The 27,876-nt window shown below is 36.5% G+C and overlaps 1 protein-coding gene across 8 annotated transcripts in view; it reads right to left on the reverse strand.

Annotated features, from left to right (window-relative positions):
* The window catches only part of LOC119241848 (phospholipid-transporting ATPase ABCA3-like), a 67,362-nt gene that overhangs the window by 21,163 nt on the left and 18,323 nt on the right, over positions 1 to 27,876 (reverse strand). For 5 of the 8 annotated variants that reach the window (XM_037507447.2, XM_037507446.2, XM_037507449.2 and 2 more), the window contains 13 exons: positions 25,602 to 25,783; positions 22,852 to 22,989; positions 21,640 to 21,757; positions 20,898 to 21,052; positions 17,298 to 17,453; positions 16,435 to 16,645; positions 14,228 to 14,378; positions 10,336 to 10,434; positions 7,233 to 7,404; positions 6,205 to 6,499; positions 4,563 to 4,809; positions 4,234 to 4,438; positions 1,709 to 1,928 (listed from right to left, as the gene is read on the reverse strand). In XM_037507447.2, coding sequence (XP_037363344.1) covers positions 1,709 to 1,928; positions 4,234 to 4,438; positions 4,563 to 4,809; positions 6,205 to 6,499; positions 7,233 to 7,404; positions 10,336 to 10,434; positions 14,228 to 14,378; positions 16,435 to 16,645; positions 17,298 to 17,453; positions 20,898 to 21,052; positions 21,640 to 21,757; positions 22,852 to 22,989; positions 25,602 to 25,783 — 2,349 coding nt within the window. The remainder of the gene's footprint in view (positions 1 to 1,708; positions 1,929 to 4,233; positions 4,439 to 4,562; positions 4,810 to 6,204; positions 6,500 to 7,232; positions 7,405 to 10,335; positions 10,435 to 14,227; positions 14,379 to 16,434; positions 16,646 to 17,297; positions 17,454 to 20,897; positions 21,053 to 21,639; positions 21,758 to 22,851; positions 22,990 to 25,601; positions 25,784 to 27,876) is intronic. The other 3 variants (XM_037507451.2, XM_037507452.2, XM_037507448.2) reach the window with 2 other exon arrangements.

Raw genomic sequence — 27,876 nt, forward strand, 5'->3', positions numbered from 1 at the left:
GGCTACCTGACATCAGTGAGAATAATGGGATCCTAGAAAGCAGTAACCAGGCGTCAGAACTTAACTATTAGAGACAAGGCAAGAACCATTTACAAAATAAACAACAAGGAGAGAATAGTAATCAGATTTTTTTCAACCAAAGGAGTGGAGTTAGCTATCTAAATGTTGTGTCTCTTGCAGACAAATTATAATCCCCCCTCCCCCACAAATTAACAGGTCTAGAGGCTTATGAACCTCACTCTAGAAGTTTTTAATATTAGAAATTGGAATTTCAAAAATCGGTAGTAACTGGATTTAAGATACAAACACAAACAAAACCCAAGCAAATCCTGTCTGTAAAAAATCACCAACAGAATCAACTTCTCTTTAAATTTCATAATCAGAGAAGAAAGATGTGGGGAACCTATCCCTGGAATCCTGCTGCACCCAGGCATGAAGGTAAAGGAAACTGGCTTAACGGCCGTATTTGCTGCAAATTTTGTTGTTTCCTTTTGAAAAATAAAAATCTCATTAGAGCTCAAGATTATGCACTTCATTAAGTTAGGGAGGAGTTGCACATAGGACCTTTTATTTTGTTATTTTAGTTTTTTTGTTAAGATAGATTATTCTTCTCTCCCCCCAACTACCCCCCCAAAAGCACACATTTATCGAGGGCTTGCTAGCGTGGCGCTTACTGCACTTTGTTAGAATTGAACAAGCTAGGGCCTCCCTGGTGGTGCAAGGGGTTAGGTCTCAGCACTGGGAAGCTATCAGCAGCCACTGCAGCAGGAGTTCAATCCCCTTAACCCACATGGTGCAGCAGACCTCTCTTGTCTCGCCAGCTCATAGGACCTTCTAGCAAAGGGCTGTTAAGATGTGTAACTGAAGGGCCAAGTCTCAAAGGGGACAGAGGGTTCTTTTTTTTTTTTTTAAGTTTATTTATTTATTTATTTATTTATTTTTAAATATTAAATTTTATTTTTATATTCCCCCATACAATTGCAAACGCCCCATTCTGACCCCAATCCTTCCCCTCCCCCCCCACCCCCCCAAAAGTGTCTCTGGTTCATAGTTTTTTGTTGATTTTGATTTTCACTTTCTTATATTCATTTTCCTGGTCCCTTATTTAAGTTTTCTAGATTCCTGCTATGAGTGAGACCATCCGGTATTTTTCTTTTTCTTTTTGGCTTATTTCGCTGAGCATGATCCCTTCCAGTGCCATCCATGTTGCTGCAAATTGCATGTGTTTATCTTTTTTGAATGCTGAGTAATATTCCATGGTATATATGTACCACATCTTCTTGATCCAGTCATCTATTTTTGGGCATTTGGGTTGTTTCCAAAGCTTAGCTATTGTAAACAGTGCTGCTATAAACATAGGAGTGCAGGTGCTCTTTGGAATTGATGTTTCTGTGTCCTTTGGGTAAATACCTAGGAGTGGAATTGCTGGATCATATGGAAGCTCTATGTTCTCAGAGGGTTCTTTTTAAAGGAGAAAGTGTTCTGCACTCTCCCTGCCCCTTTCTCGCTTCCTTTCCTCTTTCCAGCCTTTCTCCCCAACCTCGCTCTCACATACCCACATCAGTAAGTGCTGATTTCCAAAAAGCATAGGTTTTCAGATTTCTGGAAAGTAAGTACTTAGCAATTAATACTTATATCCTCAAGCTCTTTTATCTTCATTTATTTACTATATTTTCCAGAGACAGAGAGAACTGTGTGACATTCTTACCATAGTGCTGCATTATGCTGTGGATGAGGGTACTGAAGACAGTGGAAAAGTAGCTAAAGAGGGTCAGCTTGATGTAGGCGGCAGCACCACTAGAAAACAGGAAGCTTCCAAGATAGATGAGAGGGATAGCAGACCAACTATATAGCATAAAAATCATCATTGTGTCCAGAAAGTGGTAATTTTCAACAAATGCATCCACTCTGCAGTATTTGAACACTCCCTGAGATATGGGATAGAGACAGGAGCAAGGTGAAGGCCCTGCGCAACCAGAAATCATCAGAAGACGTAGAACACAGCAGGCACTGCCTCCTTCGGAGCACAGTCATATCATTACGTACACCATTTTTACCCCCCTTAAATAAAAAAAACCTTTTAGGAACAGAATGACTATATTTCCCTTTTCTGGGTTTTGTTTTTACTCCTACATGGAAGTGTTACCTTTTAATTTATTTCCCCCCATGACTAAAGCCAAAGCAATTCTGTTTTCCTTAAGTCCAGAGAAAGTGACCTAGGAAACAGACTCATTCCCTAAAGATATTTCCTGTGGTGGCTGTAGTATACGGAGCCTCTCTTCTACCTCTCCTCTCATTAGAACCCTGCTGGATCTACTCTGTACCCTACCCCCCTTTATAGCAATCTCAGCAAAAACTAATGGGCTTCCTCATTCATTTGTTTCTCATTCCATTTGACAAATATGAGAGGGACAGCAGACCAACTATATAGCATAAAGATCATCATTGTGTCCAGAAAGTGGACAGATAGGTTAGGAAGAAGGAAATCTCTAATATTACTAAAGAGAAGAATTTTCCAGAAATTTATATGATAATAATTGGTAATTATAGTTTTCCTAAAGATAGCAGGGTTGCTCCCTTCCAGCAATTCTAAAATTAATTAGCAGGACCACTAATATTGGAAAGAAGAGTTAAACTAGGAATAGCTTCTTTTACAACCCTGCGATACTCTTGGAAGTAGTTTTTGTAGTTAAGCAATAGTATTTAAAGAAAGTCTATGTATAAAATCAGTGATCTTAGGTGAATGAACCGTAACAGCTATAAGTATACTTGGTTCCCACACTAATTAAAGGCATGAGAAAAAAAAAAACAGTAAGCACAGTCAGGAGGAAATAGCAGGTAACCTAGGAGCAGCTTTGTTTCAAGACATATGATGCATAGAAATGTCTCAAGTTAAAATTTACTTCAAAGAAAATTTAAATTTCTACTTGGATACACACTTTATTTTTTAGGTAGGGTATGACTCAAGATGGTAAAAGTGTAAATTATCCCCATTATTCTAAATAAAAACGACAGGATTTTTTTTGAAAATAGGTAAGGTGATTCCAAGGACTATGTGTAAACAAAAAAAACATGTGAAGGTAGCTGGGAAATTCTGCAGAAGATTATGGGGGAGGTGAGGAAGGTCAGTATGTAAAAAGCAAATGTATTATGAAACTACTATAATTTAAACAGACTGGCAGTGGCACATCACAGATGCATCAATGCAACAGGGTAACAGAATACACAATATGCTTAAATGCATATTGCTAGTTAATATACATCAAAAGCAGTGTTTCAAATCAGTGGGAAAAGATTCATTATCAAACAAAAAGGATGTTAGTTTTCAGATATATAGAAGATTATAAGAAACAACTATGAGAACCTATATGCCAACACATTGGATAACTTAGAGGATAGTTTCTTAGATGCATACAAACTTCTGAGACTGAATCTGAAATAGAAAACCTGAACAGATCAATTACAAGCAAGGAAACTGAAACAATAATCAAAAGTGTCACCGAAAACAAAAGCCATCATTAGAAGCTTGCTCTCTGTACTACTTCCTCAATGTCTAAAATTGGGCATCTGAGTCAAAACCAGTTCTGCTTTGCAGTCTAGGTATCTTGTATTTGAGCTATGAATGTGTGTGTGTGTGTGTGTGTGTGTGTGTGTGTATGTGTAGGCAATAAAAGGAAGCCTCATTTAGGTCATGATTCTAAACTGTGTGCTATAATCCAACTTCAAAGATTAATTTGTCAGTCAGTTATATAGAGATATGCATATTATACATCTTTGGGGGTACATGTTCACACCTATGTATACATGCTTCACTTACCCACTTCCCTTACTATTTCTTCCTCCCTCTCCCACTAATCCCTCTAGTAGCCAGTGTCTTTTTTCACAGAGATTAGAGAGTTCAGCATTGGGAATTAGTGGACAGTGGTTTATCTACACAAATTGCAAGAGACAAGTGGCAAATAATAGCTCTTATTCTTTTAAAGTAATTTTTGTGCCAGAACAAATATATGGTAAGTCAACTCAAGAAAGGCTTTTCAAATAAAAATATTTTTCCCAATTTTAAGAATATGAGGGAAAGCATTTCTATAATTAGGTTTTCACAATGTATTCTCTGGCATAATACGACATAGTCGCTTGAAATCTGTATTATTTTAGGATACAATTAGTTGAACAGGAGTGTCCTGTGGGTGCTGTAGGAAAACAAGCTTTCATGCACCTTCAGTCAACACTCACCAATAGTAAGCAGCAGGGAATGAAGAAGCAGATGAGATCCCACAGCAGAGCAGCAAGCCAGTAAACAAGCACATAGACTCCACTCACAAACTGGATGTGCTTTGCCTTAGAGGTTATCTCAGCCACTGTCTGAAGGCAGAAGCTACCAACCAAAACAGCCATGCCAAAAGTCAAACCTAACAATATATCTAGTCCATTTGCACGCCTACAGAAGATGAAATGAAAGATGAAATAAATGGAATAAAAGCAGAAAATGATTTCAGTAACTATTTTCCAATGTAAGGGGATATGTTAAGGCTCAATTCCAGCAAAAGAAAAATCATACATACACTATTTTAGAACCATAAACAGGGAGAGGTTGAGGCTTGTTGGAAATTCTAATGGAAGCATTAGGGCCAGAAAGCGTCATAAAAAGAATGTTGTCGAACACCGCCAGGGATGTTGCAGGTGAATGGTATGCCTCGTTGTTGAACCAAATAGTAAATACTGTTTTGTTTTTGTTAACATTAACTGAAAATGCAATAATAGAGAAGTCACGGCACTCTTTATTTTCCAATATATACTTTTCTAAGTTACCTAGAATAAAGAAAGAAACTGGTCAGTGAATCATCCTGTAATGAATCATCCAATATTTACTGATAGTAGAGAAGATCAAAACAATTTCCTGTTATCTCTTCCTTTTCCAATTTCCTAGAAATGGATGTTTCTAATCTTTCCCTTTCTCCTCAAGAAATCTACCCTATCACTAATTTCTTCTAGTAATCTCACCATATAGTCCACAACTTGAAAAAAAACAAACCCTGTAAATTACTTAGAATTTCTTGCTCTATTTTTGTCTTAAACAAACATTGCCTGTTCTATTTTTTTTTCCAAAATTGTTTTGGTTATTGTAGGGTCATTTCTATTTCCATATGTATTTTAGCAGTGATGTGTCCATTTCTGCAAAAAAGTCTGCTTGAATTTGACAGGGACTGCATTGAATTTATAGATCAATTTGGGGAAAATTGCTATCCTGGCAATATTCAGTCTTCTAATCTTCATACTGTTTCTAGTAATACCCTGCAGGGATGGCTTTCCCCCAAAGACCTGAGTCTTGAATCAAATCCAATAGCACCAATGTCCTGGGAGTGAATTTTTTCAGAGGACTGCTACTTCAGCCAGCAAATAGACAGTGCTTGAGGGATGATGCTTTTAACAGAGTTCCAAAGAGATCACTCCTTCCCATTAATTGTGAGACTAATGGCTTTTCCTGGCAGCCAGACCACTGAGCTGAGGAGGGGACTAAAGTTAAAATGCCACAGACTGTGTAGATTTTGTAGAGATTAAGTATTTCCTCCCCCCCAAAACAGACATGCTTTAGTTCATTCTGGTGCTTTTACATTTTATTTTCTAGCATCCTAAATTGATTGATTAATAAAAAAAATTCCCAATTTTTGGTGGGAGAGTGGGCTTATTCCACTTTACCAAAAATTCAAATTCTCCATAAAGGTAAGAAGTGAACAAATTAAGAATAGTTGCTACCTTCAAAAAATAAGTTCCAAGTCAGTCTAGTAAGTCTTCAGCCGCTTATTTTCCAAATGGCCAATATACTAGACTTAAGAACCCCCTTCAGCTCCTAGAACCAACATTCAACTGTGAGAGCTTAGAGAAACATTTTTGTATTCTGGTCAGAATAAAAATTCTGTATTAAGTTTCACAACAATACAGTATTTTGATTCTTTTTACCTATCCTCTGAGAGGTGAGGCAAATAACAGAAAGACTACCTACAGCCAAAGTGCCCCATTAATTATAAACCTTTGTGACCAATTACATTGAAGTGCATATTTTTTTCCTTTTGATTTAGCAGAGTCCAAGACACTGGTTATTAGTAGGAAAAGAACAAAAATGGGTAGCTAAATACCTTTTTCACAAGTGGCACCAACAGCTCTTCTCATAGCAGCCATCTCTTTTTCGTCCCCTGTGGGTCTTACCTTGCACTTCTCGAAGCTCTTGATCCTGAAGGTTTAGAAAAATCTTCAGATTCCTTGTGAAATTCACAGCCAAATCAGAATGCCCTGAAACCGAGTAAGGCACAACTGTTCGACCATATTGACGCAAATCCATTTCTCTGCTGGGCAGTTCGTAATTCATGTTTGCAGTTTTTAAGAGATATGTAGTGACAGCCAAAATCACTGATAACTGTAGCAACATCAACTTCCAATGACGCCTAGTGAATAATGCTCTCTTTATGAGCATGGAGCAAAATTGCTGGCGGTAAAGTGGAAACTAAAAGGAGGAGAGAAACAGAATTACAATGTATGGTAGGATACTCATATTAAAATACACTAACACAAGTGCTTCAAATGTTTACAGCAGAATGCAGATGCATACAATACAAATATATCATTGAATTGAACCCCCCAAGAAGGTATGAGAAATTTTGTTTGTGGAAGGTACTAAGGGACTGCAACCCCTTTGAAAAAGACTTTATTCATTAATATATTTATAGAATTTTTGATCAGTAAAACAAAATTACTTCTAATTCTTGCATTTAATATAAAACCATCATCTTTCTCTTTTCTCCATCTAAAAGAGAGTAATCCCCATATGATTTATATATGTGTGTGTATATTTATATGTAGCATATGTATGTATATATGTAACTTTTATCATTTTCTAGGTTTTAGTACACACTGGCTCATAGTGGAAAAAAAGCTCCTAATCTGATCAACCAGTATCTTCTGATTATAACAGTCATAACTCATTGGTTTTCCTTCACAATTAGACAAAGGGAAACCTTGCGAGAAAATGAATGAGAAATTTTCAAAGGGATGCTGAGAAAGAAGAGTGGAGAGAGCCGCAGCTGTGATCAACCATAACCCATTTCTCCTGGGGCCGTGGTACAGTTAGGTCCACATCATTGCTGAACTCCCAACACCTTTTATGTCCAGATATTAAAGTGTGTGTCTTACAGGCAACCCAAACATACTTGGTTTATGTTCTCAGTGAATATGCTCACCCCAGTATTAAATTTAATGGATGTGATTTCATTCAATTTGGAAAAAATTGGTCTCTCATAATTTCTGTACATGCTCATACTGTGCCTCATGCTTCGTCTTATTCTTTGGTGCTCCAAAGGTGGGGTTTGGAGAGACTCAACATCCTTCTGGGACTCTGCCAGCATATTGACCCTACATACACACATAAACACACACACAAAGAAAAACACAAAGCATTTCATTTTGACTATAACCTCAATCTACTTTATTTAAGGAATGTCAAACAAGGTTCCGAACTTGGAAGGCTCCTTGGTCTTTTTGACCGATTGTACAGAGGCAGCAGGATATCACTGGTCCCCAATAGACTAGTCAGAAATCTGCTGCCAAAACAGGGCAAAGTGTCAACCGCTCTGAGGCAACAAGAGAAAAACAATGACAATGTATGTTTCATTACACTGAATTGATTTAAGTTAAAGGATTTTACCTTTAATCAAGGCTAACTCCCTCTTGGGAGTTAAACTGTTATTTATTTTATGAAATTATGGGAACACTGCATATTTTTTTTTAAAGTCTTTACATTTCCTACTGCTGCCTATATCTGAAATGGAACTGTGTGTAGATATTTGAAGAGATATACATAAATAATTATAATCTAAGAAGAAAAAGGTCACATAGAAGAAAAATGTATCACCAAATACTGAGAGACAATAACGATTAATTATATCAGTTAAAGAGGTAAAACACTTGGTAGAAAATACATGATTTGAAAGGTGTGTTTTCTCTAAATTACAGAACTATCAAAATCTTTTTAATACATTGTTAGCCTTTGTATGGAAGGCAACATTAATATACTCTGAACTAGGACATTCGCAGATGGTGAGTAGATCAATGAGCTACTCTACACCCTTTAAAAACTGTAAATACACGGATATTTGGAAACCTGGTCTAAACTGTTCTTTTAATGTTGTATTTCATTTGCCCCCTGTTTTTTGAGAGTTTTCATGCAAGATGGATGTTGAATCTTATCAAATGCTTTCCTGGCTTCTATTTATATGATCCCATGGTTTTATTTTCCCTTTATTTGCCTCAGTCTTTGAATGAATGCACTATCCTGTGTCCCTGGAATAAATCCTACTTGGTGATGGTGTAAGATCCTTTGACTGTGTTGTTGGTCAGTTTGCTAAGATTTTTTTGAGGATTTTTGCATCGATGTTCATCAGGGGAATTGATCTCTAGTTTTCTTTTGTCTGTTTTTGGTATTTGAGTAATGCTGGCCTTTTAAAACATGCTTGGAAGTATTCCTTCTCAATTTTTTAAGAGTTTCAGAAGGATAGGTATTAACTCTTCTTTGACAGTTTGGTGGAACTCATTTTTGAAGCTGTCTGCTCCTGGACTTTTGATTTTTTGGAGAGCTTTGAATATTATTTCAATTTTCTGGTTTGCAATTGGTCTATTCAAGTTTTCTATTTCTTCCTGGTTCATGCTCAGATGGTTCTATATTTCTAAGAACTTGTCCATCTCATCTAGGTTATTGAATTTACTAGTATACAAATGTTCACAGTAATCTCTATTATCCTCTGAATTTCTGTGATGTCTGTTATAACTTCTTGAACTTGACTGGTCCTCATAGGAGCTCCTGGTTCTCAGTTTTGAAATCCAACCTCAGTAAAGGTCAGGTTGGACACAGTGTTCAAGTTTCAGTTTTGAAACAACTTGTTTGGGACTGAAAATGGACCAGCATGGGACCAGCACAGGATTGAAAATGGACCCATTTGATTGGAGCGCCACCAGTGACAATCAAACAGCTGGGATTGGAGCTGCTCTTCCCCACAGTGCTCATGGTATTCAGTTTTGAAGCCCAGCCTCAGTAAAGCTGGCAATCCTATACTAGATTTCTCTAAAAGCACCGTTTACTCTCTGCTTTTTGCCCAGCATCTCTATGAGCTCTAACACTGGTCCCTGCCTCTGACAAGTCTGGCACCTACCCCTTGTGCTGTTCCCTTTGGTGCTGACCAGTCTGGTGTCCAGGGCTGGCCTTCAGACTGCTGCTGCTGAGTGCTGGTGCCACTTCTGGAGAGACCTTGGCAGAAACCTTCAGCCTTCGTGTCTGATTTCTGCTTCAAACTACCTCTGCCTCTGGCCCTGTCTCTGTTTCCTTTCTCCCAACTTCTCTCACCCCTTTGTAAATAAACCCTGTTGTTGCTGAATCCTAACCCGAGTTGTGTCCTGCAATTGCAGAGGTGAGAACCCAGCAACCAAGACAATTTTGCCTCCCTACCTTTGCAGTTTCAATTTTGCAGGTATATATTGATGAGTGTCATTTTTTATTGATGTATTGTTCCTTTATCATTGTGTAGTGTCATCCCTGACTCTTTGCAATCTCCTTCAGTTTCTGTTTGTCTAAGGTCTTTATTTATTCCTCATATATGAAGGAGGGCCTTGCCGGATTGAGTATTCTTGGTTGGCAGTTTTCATCTTTAAGTATCTTTTGATCACATCATTGTGATAAAAAATTTAAAGGCATTTTTAGTAGACTCCCAGTTAGAACTAGAGCACTTCCTATTATGACAAATATGTATTCTCTCTCTCTCTTTTTTAAAGAGTTATTTTATTTATACAAGAACTGGGGCACGGGCCAGAGACACGGGAGGGTGAGAGAATTCACCAGAGACAGAGTGGGTAGCAGAACAGGCAGACGGACCAACGACACTGCTGAGGGGAGCAGCGGGCCACTGCCGCGCCATGTGGGTATCTTCATGGCCGGACGGGAATCGAACCCATGCTGCAGAGGCTGTGGACAGCTTCACAGCGCTGTGTTCAATCCGCTGCGCACTGAGGAGGCCCTCTCTCTCTTTTTTTTTAACTTTAGACTCTTAAACCCTCTGCCACAAAAGAAACATGCATTAAGGCCCAGGCTCAAAATCCATATACTCTAGGCTGAATATATGGAAAGACATTAGCATAAAACATTAAAATATTTAAAAAACCCTGCAACGTTTATTACTTTATTCCAACATATGTGAACCTTGAGGACAGTGTTATTTATATATTTAAAAATAGGGTGGGGTTTGTTCCAAATTTACAGACCTTCAGGGGTGGAATTTTTTTAAAGTTATTACTTACTTAAGGAAGACATCTTCCATGGTTGTGATTGAAGCACCAAAACTGGCAATGCCCAGCTCTCTTTGTTTATTTTCCAGATCAGTAAACAAAGCTTCAAACCTGGAAGGGGCAGAGAAAGAAGAAAACCTGTTCTAGTCTAGATACATTTTCTTCTCTTTATTTTTAATTTCATTTTACTTTCTAGTAAATGGAACTAAAAAATGGTGTGCACTTGCTTTTTACTTGTGTAATAATTTTATTATCAAATTTCCCTAATATTTTTTCAAAAAACTATGGTTAAATATATGAAATGTTGAAATTTACCACTTTATCATTTTAAGGGTACAATTCAAACAGCATTAAGCAAATTCACAATGTGAATGGGTGTCACCATCACCACCATTCATTTTCAGAAGTTTTTTAGGATTCGCAAACAAAAACTGTGCACCCATTAAACAATAATTCTCTATTTCTTTCTCCCTTCAAGTTCACCTTTACCTTCTGTCTCTATGAATTTGCTTATTCTATGTGCCTCACATGAGTGGGACTCATACAATATTTATCCCTTTGTGTCTGGCCTATTTTATTTAGCATAATTCTTTCTAGTTTTGTTCATATTGTAGCATGTAAAAGGAATTTCATTCCTTTTTAAAGGTTGAATACTACTCTTATGGATATACAACATACTGCTCATCCATTTATTCATCAATGTTCATTTGAGTTGTTTCCACCTTTTGGATTTTATGGCAAATGCTGCTGTGAACACTGGTGCACATGATCTATTCAAGGTCCTGCTTTCAATGACTTTGAATGTATACCTGGAAGTGCAGATGCTGGATTATATGGTAATTCTCTTTCTGAGGAATTAGTATACTATTCTCCACAACAGATACTTTCCCAATAGTAATGCACAGTGTTCCAATTTCTCCATTAACACTATTTGTTACTGTGTTTTTGATTTGCATTTCCCTAATCACTAGTGATGTTGAGCATCTTTTCATGTGCTTATTGGCAATTTGTATATCTTCTTTGGAGAATGTTAGTCCTTTGCCCATTTTTGAATTAGGTAGTTTGGGATTTTTGTTAGATGAAATCTCAATGTAGCTTTGTTCACAATAATATCTGGTTAACTATGGAAAATGTTTAGTATATCATTCTTCATTGTAAGGCTTACTGTGAAACAACGAATGGAAATAAGGGAGGGATATTTACCTTAGCAAATTTCTTCCCATTGTAACTTGAGATTGATACAAATTCTTTTTTTCTTTTCAAGCTTATTTTCTGTATTAGGGAAGGTTTATAGCTAACTGGTAAGATTTAATTTAGCTAATTGTTAAGAGTTAATTTATTCACATGTGGTTCCTACATTAAATGGAAAAAAGTTCTCAAGTTAGAGAAATAGAAATTGGGCAGTGAGAAAGAGTCAAATAGCTAGATGACTTGTATGGAAGTTTTGTTAATTTTGGTGTAGTTACATCATGGATTCTAAAAAAAAATAAGTTTTACAAAGGAATTAACATTGTTTTAGGTTCAAAATCTCCAGAAAACATCTACTTCCTAAACACATCTACATTACCAGTGAGGAACTATCAAGCCTATGTGTGACTAATCTCAGAAATGTTCTCAAAACCCTCCATCTTCTAAATTTTCTTCATATTTTCAATTCCATTTTCATCTGACTTATCTATCTTTATTGGTTCTACTCTAACCCCACAATTCAACCTGACCCCTCTTCCTATGGCAACTTTTCACATATTTTAAAGTCACTTTCCTCTTCCTTTTGAATCTTCTTAGTAGGATCTCCTTTCACATGGTTTTTACCTGCATTCCAGACTCCATATATTCTGTGAAGGATGATGATGCTTGACTCTTTTTGGTATCAGAGTAATACTGGTCTTATAAAACAACTTGGGAAATGTTCTTTTTTTAAAAATTAAAAAAAAAAGATTTATTTATTTATGCAAACAAGAGCTGGGTTACAGGCCAGAGACGCGGAGGGTGAGAGGATTCACCAGAGACAGAGCAGGGAACAGAACAGGCAGATTGACTGAAGTACACTGCTGAGCAGAGAGGCGGCTGAGACAGGAGAGGTCTACTTCGCCATGTGTGTTTCTCTCTGGCCAGCCGGGGATTGAACTTGTGCTGCAGAGGCTGTGGATTGCTTTAGTTCAGTGCTTAACCCCTTGCACCATCAGGAAGGCCCAGGAAATGTTCTTGTATCTCATATTTTCTAGAAAACTAATTGTAGAATTACTGTTTTTTCTTCTTAAATATTTGGTAAAATTCATCAGTGCAGCTCTCTGGTCTGGGAGTTTTACCAGTAGAATTGTTTTAAAGAACAAACATAGGACCTCCCCGGTGGCACAGTGGTTGAGCGCTGGGTTGTGAAGCTGCCCGCAGCCTCTGCAGCGCCGGTTCCATCCCCGGCTGCTCCCCGGCCACCAGAGGAGGGTCCCACATGGCGCGCAGACCTCTCCTGCCGCCCGCTGCTCCCCTCAGCAGTGTACTTCGGTCCTTCTGCCTGCTCTGCTCCCCGCTCTGGCTCTGGTGAATTCTCTCACCCTCCCGCGCTTCTGACTGTGCCCAGTGCTTGTATGTATGTATGTATGTATGTATGTATAAATAAATAAATAAATAAATAAATCTTTAAAAATATTAAAAAAAATAAAGTACAAACTTATTTCTTTAGTAAAGAGCTTTTCAAGTTAGATATTTCTTCCTGGTCAGTTTTGATAATTTCTGTCTTTCCAGGATTGTTTTTTACATTTTATTTGTCACATTTATTGGTATATATATATATATATACTCTCCTGTTGTTTAATATGTTATCTGTAGACTATATAGTGATAATACCTTACTCATTCTGAATATAGGTAATTTGTGTCTTTTCTCTTTTTCTTTCTGATCAGTATGACTAAAATTTTATTAAAGCACTGTTCTTCTCAAAGAATCAGTTTATGACTTTGTTTAAAAAACCTCAAGTTCACGATTGTTAGCCACATTTTATAGATTAGAATATAGGTAAGTAGGATTGTAAGTGTTGTTTCTAAGTTTCTTCCTCATTGTTTTTTCAAGTAAAAACATGTAAAGCTTTTAGAGCTGTGCTCAGCACAAAGCAAATGAATGGTTAAGCATTTAAAGTCTTAGAAATAACCAAGAAATTCTTATCACTTTTTTCCTACTGTAGTAAACTACTCTGTAAGTTAGTTTTCTCTTTTGTCACTGTACATTTCCTTAAACTTCACTTACCATACCTAAAACTTGTACACTATGAACATATTGCCATTATATATCCCTTATTAATATTAGGAAGCTGTAATCACTGGGTTACAAACCCCCTTTCTTCCCACTCTAAAAAAAAACAAAGCCCTATAGAGCCTCCCTGGTGGTGCAGGTGGTTGAGTGCAGCGCCATGAAGCTGTCCGCAGCCTCTGCAGTGCCGGTTCGATCCCCTCCAGCGGCGGAGATACCCACATGGCGCAGCAGACCTCTCCTGGCTCCCCCGCTACTCCCCTCAGCAGTGTATTTTGGTCGGTCTGCCTGTTCTGTTTCCTGCTCTGTCTTGAGTGAATCCTCTCACCCTCCCGCACATCTGGCCTGTACCCCGGTTCTTGTATAAAAATCAATAAAACAAATCTTAAAAAACCCCATATATAAGGGGGTTGCAATTGTATGCAAAAATAAAAAAACCCCTATAAATAAATATATCAAATAAGCCTTAATGAATTTAAACTTAAGAGACAATCCTCTATTTGGTGATAAGTCTTTAAATGTGTACTTTTCAACTCTAGCTGGCAAATGACACCTATAACTGAACACATACCTCATTAGCAATATGCTTACTAAACCTGCTAAACCTGGAAAATTGAATTTCTCGTCACCCAAACCATTGCAAAACTCTCTGAACTTATACCTGTGTTTATACTCTTTTGGTAGGATAAACGATAATTCAGTTCCAATATTGTGCTCCGAAGTGGCATTGGGGACATGGTGGTGAATCACAGCAGCGATCTCTGCTGCATCACAGGTCGGCCCCCTCTCCATGACTATGTGATATCCAACACCTGGGAGGAAATATGTAACAGAACAAATGAAGCGATTTTAAACATTTTATTCTCCTTGTAAGACTGAATTTGACTTGCCATAGTTCATATTACCTAGTCCACAAGGAAGAAGTGGTATGTCACAAGATATTTTGCTATGAATCTAAGAGGCTTACATGAAAACTTCAAAATGGAAGTTCCAAGAACACTGAACAAATGGAAGTTCCAAGACACTGAACAAATAGCAACTTAATAATACTCTTAGTGACTAATAGTTAATGTAGACATCTAGATACAGAACACGTACAAAGAAAGGCCCTGTTATGTGGCTGTTAATGTTTTTGAAACTGTAACCTCAATAGATATTCACCTATTATCATTGATTGTCCACTGTGTACTGGGTTATAATCTAGGTCCTGAGAATAAAGCTGTGAAAAGGCAGATAAAAATTCCTGCCCTCATAAAGAACCATTATATTTAATTGGTGCTTTGTCTATAAAAAAATTCTTTTGTAGAATTGGGAGAAAACATCAGTGTTTTTAAATATAAGCATTTCAAATGGTCATTGGTTTGCATTTATTTTCTTTTTTAAGATTAGTTTTAGCATTTTTTAAAGATTTATTTATTTATGCATACAAGCACTGGGGTACAGACCAGAGGTGTGGGAGGTGAGAGGATTCACCAGAGACAGAGTTGGGGAACAGAACAGGCAGACTGACTGAAATACACTGCTGAGGGGAGCAGCGGGGGAGACAGGAGAGGTCGCTGCGCCATGTGGGTCACCTCCTGGTCAGGGATAGAACGCATGCTGCAGTGGCTGCGGATAGCTTCATAGGTTGTATCTTAACCCCTTGTGCCACCAGGGAGGCCCCATATGTTTCTTATTAAGATTTTTAAAAAGTGAATAAAAGATCTTAAGCATAATTATCTTAGCTGATAATCTGGTTTATTCACTTGCTTTATAGTATGAATGTCCCAAAGTATTACGATACCTTAGTAAAATTAGTGAACGTCATTAGAAATTACTATAAATGACTTATTTATGCAAAGCACACCTGTTTAAATTACATGGCTCATAATCCGTGCTCACCCAATTCAGATGGTATAAAACTGTGTTGTAATGGGTGTAAAACCCCTTACAAGTAAACCACAGAAACTGAAACCTGTAAGGTGACCATAAACTTTGAACAACTGAATGGTTATATAAATATGACTGACTATAGATAAATTTTTTATAGATACAGGCCCCAGTTTTATATTTTATAAAATATAGAATATTAAATGTTCTGAATATTAAATAAGACATGTAAATACTAAGTAACCAGTAGAAAGAAAATAAAGTGAGTTGAATAAACTCAAGTACTAAATAAATAAATAAATGATGAAGCAATGCATCCGAATTATCTCCACTTACCTACATATCTTCCTAATTTGTATTAATTCCTATTACTGTAGTTTTAGCCTGTAACAATTTACTGTTTAATATATCAGAATGTATGTCAGGATATCAGTATATCTTATGAAGCCATACATATAATTATCAAATTCAAGGACTGTTTTGTTTCATGTATATGATTACTTCATTCTGTATTACATCCTTATTGTTAATTGCTACAGATATTGTTAATTGCTACAGAGTTACCTCACCACACTGGGGATTGGATATTGGTTTGGCAAGTGAGAAATTAGGATCAGAGACGATTGCTTTCTCAGCTTCCTCTCTTCATTAACCAATATATCACTCATCAAAAGAAATCTAGTTGGAGTCACAACTGCATTCCAGGAACAGAGAAAAATGTTAGCAGATATAAAATGGGGGAAATGTGCATGGCCTTTTGTTGGTTGGATAAAAATATTTTCTGAGTCTGAAGGTGTATGTTGGAGAACAAGTGATAAGCATATATAGGGAATATCCATGTTGCAAAGAACCTTAAAAACCAATTAGAATATTCGAGATGTAATTTATAGGACAGCAGATGTCACTGAAGTTTTGGGTATACAGACAAAATGTAATGAAAATCATGTTAGAAGAATATTACAGCATCAGCACCCTAATAATTATCAAAGGGAAGGATACCATATATTTTTTTCAGGAAGACTGCAGAACCACAGCACTGCAGGGACCCCTGGACCATGATGGCAATGCGGTCACCCAGGATGTCAGCTTCATCCATGTAGTGGGTGGTCAGTAAGATGGTCCGATCGGTTTTATGTTGCTGAAGGAGATTCCAGGTGACTCTCCTTGAGACTGGATCCATGCTTGATGATGGTTCATCAAGTATTATCACCTAAAAGGCAGAAGGACAATTCAATAGCCATTAATAATTGATGTTACACTATTTATGTGATAATCTGCTTATTAAGGGGAACACATATACACCAAGATACAGAATCTACACTAAAAAGGTGGTAAAACTCTAGAAAAAAATTCCCAATCATAGCTGAATCAAAAATGAAAATTCTTGGGCCTTCCTGGTGGCACAGCGGGTTGAGCACTGTGCTGTGAAACTGTCCGCAGCCTGCAGCACAGGTTCAATTCCCGGCCAGCCAGGGTGATACCCACGTGGTGTGGCAGACCTCTCCTGCCTCGCCTGCTGCTTCCCTCAGCAGTATCTTTGGTCCATCTGCCTGTTCTGCTCCCCGCTCTCTCTGGTGAATTCTCTCGCCCTCCCGTGCCACTGACCTGTACCCCAATTATTGTACAAATAAATCTTTTTAAATAATGAAAATTCTTAAAAACAAATTAAAATTAAAATAATTAACAACAAAAATGACAAAAATGAAAATTCCCTTGATGGTCATTGGCAATGTTTCTCTAGTTTCATATCAACATGTAGGTTTTTATCAGCTGAGTTTTCTAGATAAACTGACAGGATCCCATTTTAAGTATAACGCCCACCTCCCCCCTCCCTCTCTCTCTTTCAATCTCTTTTGTACTACCTTGGGGTTCCCTATAAGTGCTATGATGATGGAGAGTTTACGCTTCATTCCTGCACTTAATGACCTTGCAAATGTATCACGTTTTTCTAGCAGGTCAAAAGCAGACAGCATGTGGTCAATTTCTGTAGAATGCAACCTTTGGTGTGTTCCTTTTATCTAAAAATGAGGAGTCAGAATTTATATGGTGCATCCAACTTCATCCTCAGAAAATTCTTTTTTCTTACATATTTGTATTATATCTTAAGTTTCTTGCAAGTATATCATTAAACCATTTCTTCCCATTAACTCCCTTTATAAGAGAGTTCCTAAAAAATAAATTCTCAGAATTTATAAAGATACGCAAAACTCATGAACAGAGGGAGAAAGAAATACCTACAGCTTCCAATATTATGGAGTAAACACATACATCTTTTTATCTCCCACTGAATTCAATTTTAACACTGGAGAATTTTCAGAGGCAAACACCAGCAGTTAAGATTAGGAAGGAGATCACAAGTGCCATGAGCCAGTGTGGAGTTCACGAACTTTCTTTTATGTGTCCCTTCATCTGAATTCAAATAGGCTATAGAGTGTGTAGCATGAGACTAAAGAGAAACCCTCTAGTTCTGACTTGTGGAATGAAAAAGAGAAAACTTACAAATCAAAAGTATGGGAGAGGTAATCCCATTTCCTTGCTGTTCTCTTGTGCCCCATCACACAGTAAGTTTGGTGTTATTGTAAGAGGGTGGTACCCAGGAAAAAGGGGAGTCTCCAGGTTCCCTGTCCCATCCAAAGGAGCGTGGAGCTGAGCAGGGAGGAGAGGAAGGTGGAGAGAGGAGACTGGAGAAGGAAGGAAGCAGGATGGAGAGGCAGAAGGAGACTTGGAGGAGGCATGTGAAGCAGAGAGACATGTGAAGAAACTGAGCTTGCTTCTTGGTCCTGGACTGGTTGAAACAGACGTGAGTATGAGACCTGGGGGGAGGTTAACAATGGCAGCTTTTATCTTGATTTTGATTTTGCTCTTTTCTTCCCAGATTTGTTTGGCTATTTTTGACCCTTTTCCATGGGTCCTTGCTGGAAGGTGTTTTAGACTTGTGGCAGTCTTTCAGGCCTTGCTGTGGGCCAATCCTGTTTGGCTGGACTTTTACTAACCATGAGGGGATGGGTAACTTTGGGTGCTTGATTTGAAAACTATATTCTTTCCCTTGTCTGTATTGCACACCAATTGTATTAAAGTTCTTTTCCATTAAAGGTTTTATCTGTTTTGTCTTGATGCGATGGATGGCAGAATCTATTTACAGCAGGCAGGTTTGGGGGTTATGGGGTGCCTGTCTCCCTGCCCTGTAACATTATGAGTGGGTAAGAATGGGAATCCCACAAGAGCCACTATTCTGGGGGAGGGGAACCTTGTTCTCAGCTCAGTGGAGCCATGTCTCGAAAGGACAAAGTCAAATCCAAGCGCTTTTTATCACCCTCTCTCTGTCTTCCTTCCACTTGCATGTGATATAATCATGAAAGTGGGTGATTTCTGACTTCATGCTGAGAAAGGAATCATGGGAAACTAGAAAATAGTGGGGAGATAACAGAGAGAGGAACAGGAGTATGATGCCATAAAGTTGTTTATGAACTTGTTGCTTACCCCATCATTTGCATACATGGATCTAATCCTAATTAGCATCATAAACTTCAAAAATTATACTGATGTGTAGAAATCTGCTCAGGAGTGAGCTGACCAATGGATAATACATGCATGGCAGTGACTATAATAGCACTTCAAAGACTCTGAAACTGGCACTGGAATCACTGATAAGACATAAACAAGATGTAGAATCTCATGAGGAAAACAATGGGGCTAAAAACAAAAAAGTATTTGACAAGTTCACCACCCACTTGATAAAACCTCTCAATAAAATGCGAATAAATGGAACTTACCTACATAATAAAATCATATACAACAAACTCATAGTCAACATCATACTCAATGCTGAAAAACTGAAAGCATTTCTGCTATGGTCAGGAACACAGGGATGTCCACTTTCACCACAACTGTTAAACACAGGGTTGGAAAACCTAGTTGGAGCAATTAGGCAAGAAAAAAGGCATAAAAGAAATCTAAATTGGAAAAGAAGAAGGGGGATCATCACACATTCACAGATGACATGATTGTATACACAGAGAATCCAAACAACTCTGCCAAAAAACTACTAGAAAAAATAAGAGACTATAGCACAGTGGCAAGATACAAAATCAACATATAAAAATCAGTTGCATTTCTATATGCAAACAATGAATTAAAAAAAGAGAAACTAAAAAAAAAAACAAAAAAATGAAGCATCAAAAGTAATGAAGTACATGGAAATCAATGTAATGAAGGAAGAGATGGACTTATACATTGAAAACTATAAGACTTTGTCAAAGGAAAAAAAAAAGACACAAAGAAATGGAAAGATACCTCATGCTAATGGGTGGAAAGAATAAGCATCATTCGAATGGCCATCTTACCTAAAGCAATTTAGAGATCCAACATAAAACCAAAATCACAATAATGTTCTTTTTCAGGGAAAGAGAACAAACCATTATAAAATTTGTATATGACCACATAAGGTCCAAAATAACCAAAGCAATCTTGAGATAAAATAAGAAAAATGGAGTTACCATGCTTCCTGACTTCAAACTATACTACACAACAGTCAGAAGTATGGTATTGGAATAAGGATGGAAGCGAGACCAATGAAACAGAATCGAAATCCCAGAAATCAAAAATCGAAATCCCAGAGATATGGACAGTTCGTCTTTCACAAAGAAGCCACAGTCATACAATGGAGAAAAGAAAATCTCTTTAACAAATGTTGGGAAACATGGGTAGCCACACGCAAAGCTGTGAAACTAGCTCCAAACTTAACTCCATATGCAGAAATTAATCAAAGTGGTTTAAAGACTGAATGTAAGAACTGATACCATAAAGCACTTAAAAGAAAACATGGAGGACACACTACTGGACATCAACTGCAAAGATGGTGGAGCAACTGGATTCTCAGACATTGCTGGTTGTGGGGGTGGGGGGTGGTGCAGAAAGGTAACAGCTGCTCTGGAAAAATGTCTGGCAGTTTCTTATAAAGTCAAATACTTGATATGATCCAGTAATCTTACTCTGAAAAAAGTGAAAACTTATATTTACACACCAGAAAAGTGTCCATGAAATTCAGATCATATTAGTCATAATCACCCAGCATAAAAATAACCTAAATATCCTTCACTTGGCATACTTTGGGGCATTCAAACAAACTGAGCAATGAAAAGAAACACACCACTTATCATTCAACAGCATGTTATTATGCGCAGTGAAACTAGCTACTCTCAAAAGGGTTACATACCATGTGATTACATTTATAGGACACTTTCAACAAATCAACACAATATTAATGAAGGACAGACTAGTGGTTACTACCAGGTAAGAAGAGAGATGACTACAAAGGAATAGCATGAGGGAATATTTGGGGGATAATAAAATTATTCCTTATCCTGCCTGTGGTGTTGGTTAAATATGTAAAATTAATAGATCTGTATACACTAAACAAAAATGTTAAATTTACCAAATAATTAAAAAATTCTCTCACTCACCACAGAGTAGAAAAAAAGGTGTTCTGATAGTGTCAAATCATTAAACAGCAAGTCAGATTGTGGGCAGAAGCCCAAGTTTCTCTGAATCTCAATCATGTTCTTTGAGACGTCATATCCATTAATATAGGCCTCTCCTCTGGTAGGTGGGTAATGGCCTGCAAGTAAGCAGAAGACTGACACTTTGTGAAAGAATTTTCATAATGTAAAATATTGCAGATCAGCATCTCAAATTCAGTCTACTTGTGAATTACTCCAAAGCACTGGCACCATGTCCTAAAGAAGAATAGTTCAGGAAAATATCAAATGTAGGTGGTGGGAATAGCTATCTTTTAATTTCCTTGTCTTTTTGTTATAAATACTAATTTTTCTACAAGGGATATGGATAATATGGTAATAAAAGCATTCAAATAATTTGCTATATTCCAGCATATTAGCACTGCAATTAACCAGTTACTATATTTGTAAACAATAAAATACAGCTATATTTTGTAGATGCTATGAAAAACATAAAGATCTAGTATATTTAACTTTTTCCTCAGAAATTTAAGTATCAATAACAACCAGTCCAGATTTTGTGGGAAAGTATTTGATAATATATAAAAAGACTATAAAACCATTTCAGCCTGATAAATCATTTATCCTATTAAAATATGTATTCTTTAAAAAACTGAGATAATATTACTGATTGGTTTACAGTCTTAAAGGAATCCGCCCTCTGCTCTGGAGAGAGCTAAATATTTACCTGTGAGGATAGATATGATTGTAGTCTTTCCAGCCCCATTTTGTCCTAGAAGAATAGAGATCTGTCCTTTATATAAATTCAAAGACATGTTGTTTACTGCTACCTTGTCACCGAATTCCTGTGAGATAAAAGAAAAACTTGGAGTTTGTCACTATCACTTATGTAAGGTGAACACCATGTTCTCCATCCACAGAAGAAACAAGATCAAATTCATGTTGTAAAGAACGATGATGTTATGAATAAGGGACAATACTTGTAGGTGAATTGAATTTGTACATTAGTCAAAATAAGTGTGACGTCACAATGGTATGTATACCTACATTTGATAAAGGAAACTGAAATCTCTCTCTAGCCTATGTATGAAGTGTATTATGTAGAGATTATGGGCTTCTATAACTTTAGCAAGGGCCAAGAAAGCTCACAGAAGTTTCCACCAATGCTCAGAAAAGGTGAACCAATGATTTCATCCACAACTCTAGTGATTCACATGAGCGTGCCTGGGATTGCTTGAGATTACAAGCGAATGCTGTCACACTCAAATACGCGCCCATTATATTTTTCAATGGCCAGTTAATAATGGTTTCTATATTTTTAAAAGTTTGCTTAAAAATAAGAAACAATCATCTCCTCCATGAGAGGAGATTAAAAGTAAACATAATTAATGGAGCAAGTAAGACTATATTTGTAGGGCCTCCCCGGTGGCGCAGCGGTTGAGCGCTGGGTTGCGAAGCTGCCCGCGGCCTCTGCGGCGCAGGTTCGATCCTCGGCTGCTCCCCGGCCACCGGCCACCGGAGGAGGGTCCCACATGGCGCGCAGACCTCTCCTGCCGCCCGCTGCTCCCCTCAGCAGTGTACTTCGGTCCTTCTGCCTGCTCTGCTCCCCGCTCTGGCTCTGGTGAATTCTCTCACCCTCCCATGCTTCTGACTGTACCCAGTGCATGTATAAACAAAACAAACAAACAAACAAATAAATAAATAAAAACATGCCTCTATTAAAAAAAAAAAAGTAAAAAAAGTAAAAAAAAAAGACTATATTTGTAAAGATATATCTAATATTTATATGTTCTATATAACACATAGTACTTTATTGATTATGGGTAACTCATTATTAAGCAGCTCAATTATTTTCTTGGAATTCCCAGTTACAAACAACTCCATAGCACAGTATGTGACTTTCAGTGCTTGCAGGAAAAAGAGACCTTTGAAACAATACCTTGTGCAAATGTTCCATCTGGATACCTATCACCAAATTAGTAGGTTCAGTCTCAAAATACTTGTTTTTAGTGCTCCTATGGTGTGTCACTTCTTCTTTTTCCACTTTAACTGTTGGTTTTCCAAACCAGTATGAGTACTAGAAGTAAAGTGAAAATGCAAATACCAAATGAGCATTAAAGAATGAAGCCCTTTACCTGAATAACCTTCTGAACCAAGTGATAGAATCAGTGATCAGACATCCCTACGGAGAAAGGTCCACGGCCAGATGACTTCACTTAAATGTTCTAGCAAACATTTAAACATGAATTAATAACAGCTCTTCTCCAAGCCTTCCAAAAAGTAAAAGGAACATTTCCTAACTAATTCTATAAAGCCAGAATTACCCTCATCCTAAAACCAGACAAAGATATTATGAGGAAACAAACTAAAAGATAAATATCCTTTATGGATATACATACAAAAATCTTCAACATAATACAAAATACATTCAAGAGCATCCAAAAAAGAATTATACATCATGACAAGGCAGGATTTACCTCAGAAATGCCTTGTTGGTTCTCCATGTGAAAATCAATCAATGCAATACACCACATTAATAGAACAAATGGGGAAAAGCCACATAATTATTTTAATCGATGTAAATGAAACTTTTGCCAAATTGTTTTATGACAAAAATATTAAGAAAACTAGTAACAGGAAAGAATTTTCTCAGAATTATAAACGGTGCTTATGAAAGAAAAAACACAGCTAATATCATACTCAATGGTGAAAAACTGAATGCTTTTTCTCTAAAATCAGGAACACGACGAGGGTGCCTATTTTCATCTCAGCTATTCACTACTGTACTGGGAATTTTAGTAAGAACAATGGGGCAAGAAAAAGAAATAAAATTTCTTTCCAAACTGGAAAGGGAAAAGTAAAACTATATTTGCAGATAACATGATACTGCAATCAAAAAAGTCAGAAAGTCTCTTGTTCCTCCTCCCCCTCACCCACTACTAGAGCTAATAAACCAATTCAGCGGGGATGTAAGGTCCAAGATCAACATGCAAAAATCAGTTGTGTTTTAATGCACCAGCAAAGAAGAATTAAAAAGAGAAAATTAATGATTCCATTTGCCATAGTATCTGAAAGAGTAAAATACTTAGGAATAAAGTTAGCGAAAGAGGTGAAAGACACTTGAAAAATATGAAACCTTGTTGAAATAAATTAAAGAAGGATTAATAAATAGAAAGTTCATAGATTTAAAAAGTTAATATTTAAAATATGGCAAAACTACTTAAGATCATAGCATTATAGAAATAACAGACACTTGTACACAAATATTTATAGCAGCACTTTCAAATAGCCAAAACATGTCCTCCTATATGTCCAACTACAGATTAATGGATAAAGGAATTGCTTGATATACATAAATCAAAAAGAATGAAATAAATTCTGATATATACTACAATATAAACCTCAAAAACATGTTGATGAAAGAAGCCAGACACAATGTTCACATAATATATGATTCTATTGATAGAAACATTCAGAATAGGTAAATCCAAACAAAATAAAGCTCGTTAGTGACTTGGGATAGGGGAAAATTTTGGGATGATGAAAGTGTTTTGGAAGTAGATGTGTGCATGTATATTGCAAATACACTAAACACCACTGATTCATCCATTTTAAAATGATTAATTTTATATGAAGTTTATCTGCATTAAAATTTTAATTTGATTATATAGAAAATTTTCTCAAAAGACACTGGATGACAGAGGATAATTTTTTCTGTATAAATATCAAACCCTGGTGTCTGGGACACAGCCAGTCTCACTGACAAGAGGTAAATCTTATAAGATCTTAGGAATATTTTGTCACCAGTTAATCAACTCATAAAGGCACCAAAGTCTTATATTAAAATGGATCACTATTGTTAAGTTAATCGTAAAAACTAGATACTACTTTGCCATATATTTTATCACTTACTATAAACTGTGTTGTGAAATAAATAACTCTGTAAGCATTGTATTTAGATTCAATAAATGGTAATTTTTCCTGTTTAATAAAATTTTTTAATTTGAAAACATAAATGAGGCATTATAAGGACCTGAAAATCTTTGGCTTGACTAACTTTGTGAGGTGGGTAAGGTTGTAGTATACTTTCAGGGATCATATTCTGCACAAAATGTATGATTTGAATCTCCAAGGTTTAGAAGCAGACACTCTTAAAATACTAGTGTTCGAGAGTAGGGACAAGCTGGAATTACTATAAAATGAGATCATAGTCGGGGCATTTTATCACAATGGGTTGGAATATTTTCTTGGTACTAGATACTACCTGGTAATGGTAAGGGAGCATGGAGGACAAGATGCAGCTGTTTGCCTACTTTAATAGGTGTAGCCATTGAAAGGAAGCAAGTATTGAGAGCACAGATATGAAAATATTTATCTACTCACTAGAATCTAAGAAACCATCACAACTTAATAGACACTTTTAAGTTTCTTTATCCTCCAACTTAATTTACTATGAATCACTCAGGTGAAAAAGGTTGCATTACAATTTTTAATGTGTGGGGTTATCAATGTCTTGTCTGCACATATTTTATATTTGCATTATGTGGAAGGTTATATCCAGAAATGGCTGGCATTTTCAGTAGGGTTGATACATAGATGAAAAAATGGACCTGAACCTGACCTTTTGGTTTGATTATATTAGAAATACCCAAAAGGACCTCTTGCAATAACAGTAGTATTAAAACTCACCTTAAGAAAAAAGTACCATGGTTGGGGCATGCCAAACTGCCCTGGAAAGACAGTTTCTATAAACCAGGTCACAAGGCCATACAACAAAGCATCAAGTAAAAGCATTCCCATCAAATAGCCAAAGACAAGGTTATCCTCAAGACTGGCTGGTGTCCAAAGATTTTCCCACTTAACACCAATTTCTGAAGTAAAAAAGGAGATATTTACCACAGATGACAACAGTAGGGTTCAAAGGGCAAGGGAAAAAAAGGTTGAAATTTTGCCACTGTGAATTATCTATATGTTGATACCCTTAGTATGTAGGTCACACAAGAAAATGGTGGCATATGTAGCACACTGGTTTCCTCCCTCCTTCCTTCAAATTCTACAAAATTTGTGTACTGACAAAGTCAGTAACTGAAACAAAAATGAATAACAAAAAGTCAAGAAAGCATCAAACCTATTAGATCCTGTCCCTCCACTTCTCCCTCACGCTCAATTCCCACTGAAATAATCATCAGGTCACAAAAATTTGGAAAAATAAAGATGGAAGCTGACTATGAAACCGAAGAAAAAAAATAAGTTTTGCTAAGATATAGTATTGATGGAAAGGGGAAAAGAAAGTCACCACAGAATCTAAGTACTTGCATAAAATTTTATGGCTATTTTCCTTGATTTAGTAGGATGTTTTTAAAATCTTTTGCTATGTAAAATTTTTTGAGGTAATCCCAATTTTTTTTTTTTTTTTGCCATAAGGGTTGAGTCTCCACAAACATCTCTATTATGGATGTTGTGTATTGCCAATATTTTTCTCTATGTGTTTCATTGTTGTGGGTCTTATCTGTAAGTTTTTAATGCATTTTAATTTTTGTGCATGGAGTTAGTGAGTGTTCCAACTTCATTCTTTTGCATAAATATGTCCAATTTTCTCAGCACTATTTGATAGAGAGATTCTCCTTTCTCCACTGCATGGTCATGATGGCTCCATGATCATCGGTTAGGTACTGATATATGGATATGGATTTACTTTTGATCTTTGATTTTGTTCCATTAATCCATGTGTATATTTTCATTCCCATACCATGCTGTTTTAATTATGACTACTTTATAGCATAAAAATCAGAAACATGATGCCTACATTTTTCTTGATTTTTTTCCTTCCCCTTAGAATTCTCCCCCCCAACCCTCCAGGACTGCTTTAGTTATTTGGAACCTTTTATAATTTCACATACATTTTATTATTTTTGGTTCTACTTTCTTGAAGATTATCATTGAAATTTAAATGGTGATTTCATTAATAGTCATTTTGCCTGTATTGATTCTCCTTATCTATGAACATGGAATATCTTTCTATACTTTTATGTCTTGTTCTATATCTCTCATTTCAGTTTGCAAAAATCCTTTACCACCTTAGTTAGGTTGATTCCTTAGGTATTTCATTCTCTTTGAAACAATGGTGAATGGGACCATTGTCTTAATTCTTTTTTTTCTGTATATAAAAGTGTTACAGATTGTTGTATGTTGATACCGTAACACGACACTATTAATTTGTTTGTAGTAGGTTTTTGGTGGAGTATTCCACATACAGTATCAGGTCACCTATGAGTAACATTAGTTTTCTTCTTCTTTTTTTTTTTCCCCACTCTGGAACTCTATTTCTTACTGTGATTGTTCTAGTTCAAACTTCTAATATTAAACAGAAGTGATGACAGAGAGCATCCTTGTGACCTTCCCTTGATTTCAAAGGGAAAGCTTTCAGCTTTTCACTATTAGATATAATATTTTGTGACTTTATTATATTGAGATAGGCTCCTTCTGTTCCCATTTTGTTAAAAGTTTGTTTCATAAATGGGTGCTGAATCTCATCAAGTGCTTTCCTTTCTTTGCATTTATTGATATATAGTTTTTATCATTCCTTTTGTTGATATAGTAAATAAAAATGGTTGGTTTACATATAATAAACAAGCCTTCCATCTCTGGGATAAATCTCACTTGATCATCACATATAATCCTTTAATATATTGTTAAGTTCAGTTCACTAGTATTTTGTTCAAGATTTCACATCATAATTCATAAGGGATATTAGTCTGTAGTTTTCTGTTCTTGTGCTGTCTTTGTCTGGTTTTGATACAGGGTGATGTATTTTGAGCAAGATGGGTATAAGTTCTTTAAAAGCTGTCTGGTCCTACCTAGGTTTTGCTTTTATGAAGATTTTTAATTAACTATATTTACTTAAATGTATATTATTTTACAACATTTTTCATTTTTGTATAATGTTTGATTACTCCTCTCAGGT

This window comes from Talpa occidentalis, unplaced genomic scaffold (assembly GCF_014898055.3).
Source record: "Talpa occidentalis isolate TD23 unplaced genomic scaffold, MPIMG_talOcc4v2.1 talOcc4.12, whole genome shotgun sequence".
Taxonomy (NCBI): Eukaryota; Metazoa; Chordata; class Mammalia; order Eulipotyphla; family Talpidae; genus Talpa; species Talpa occidentalis.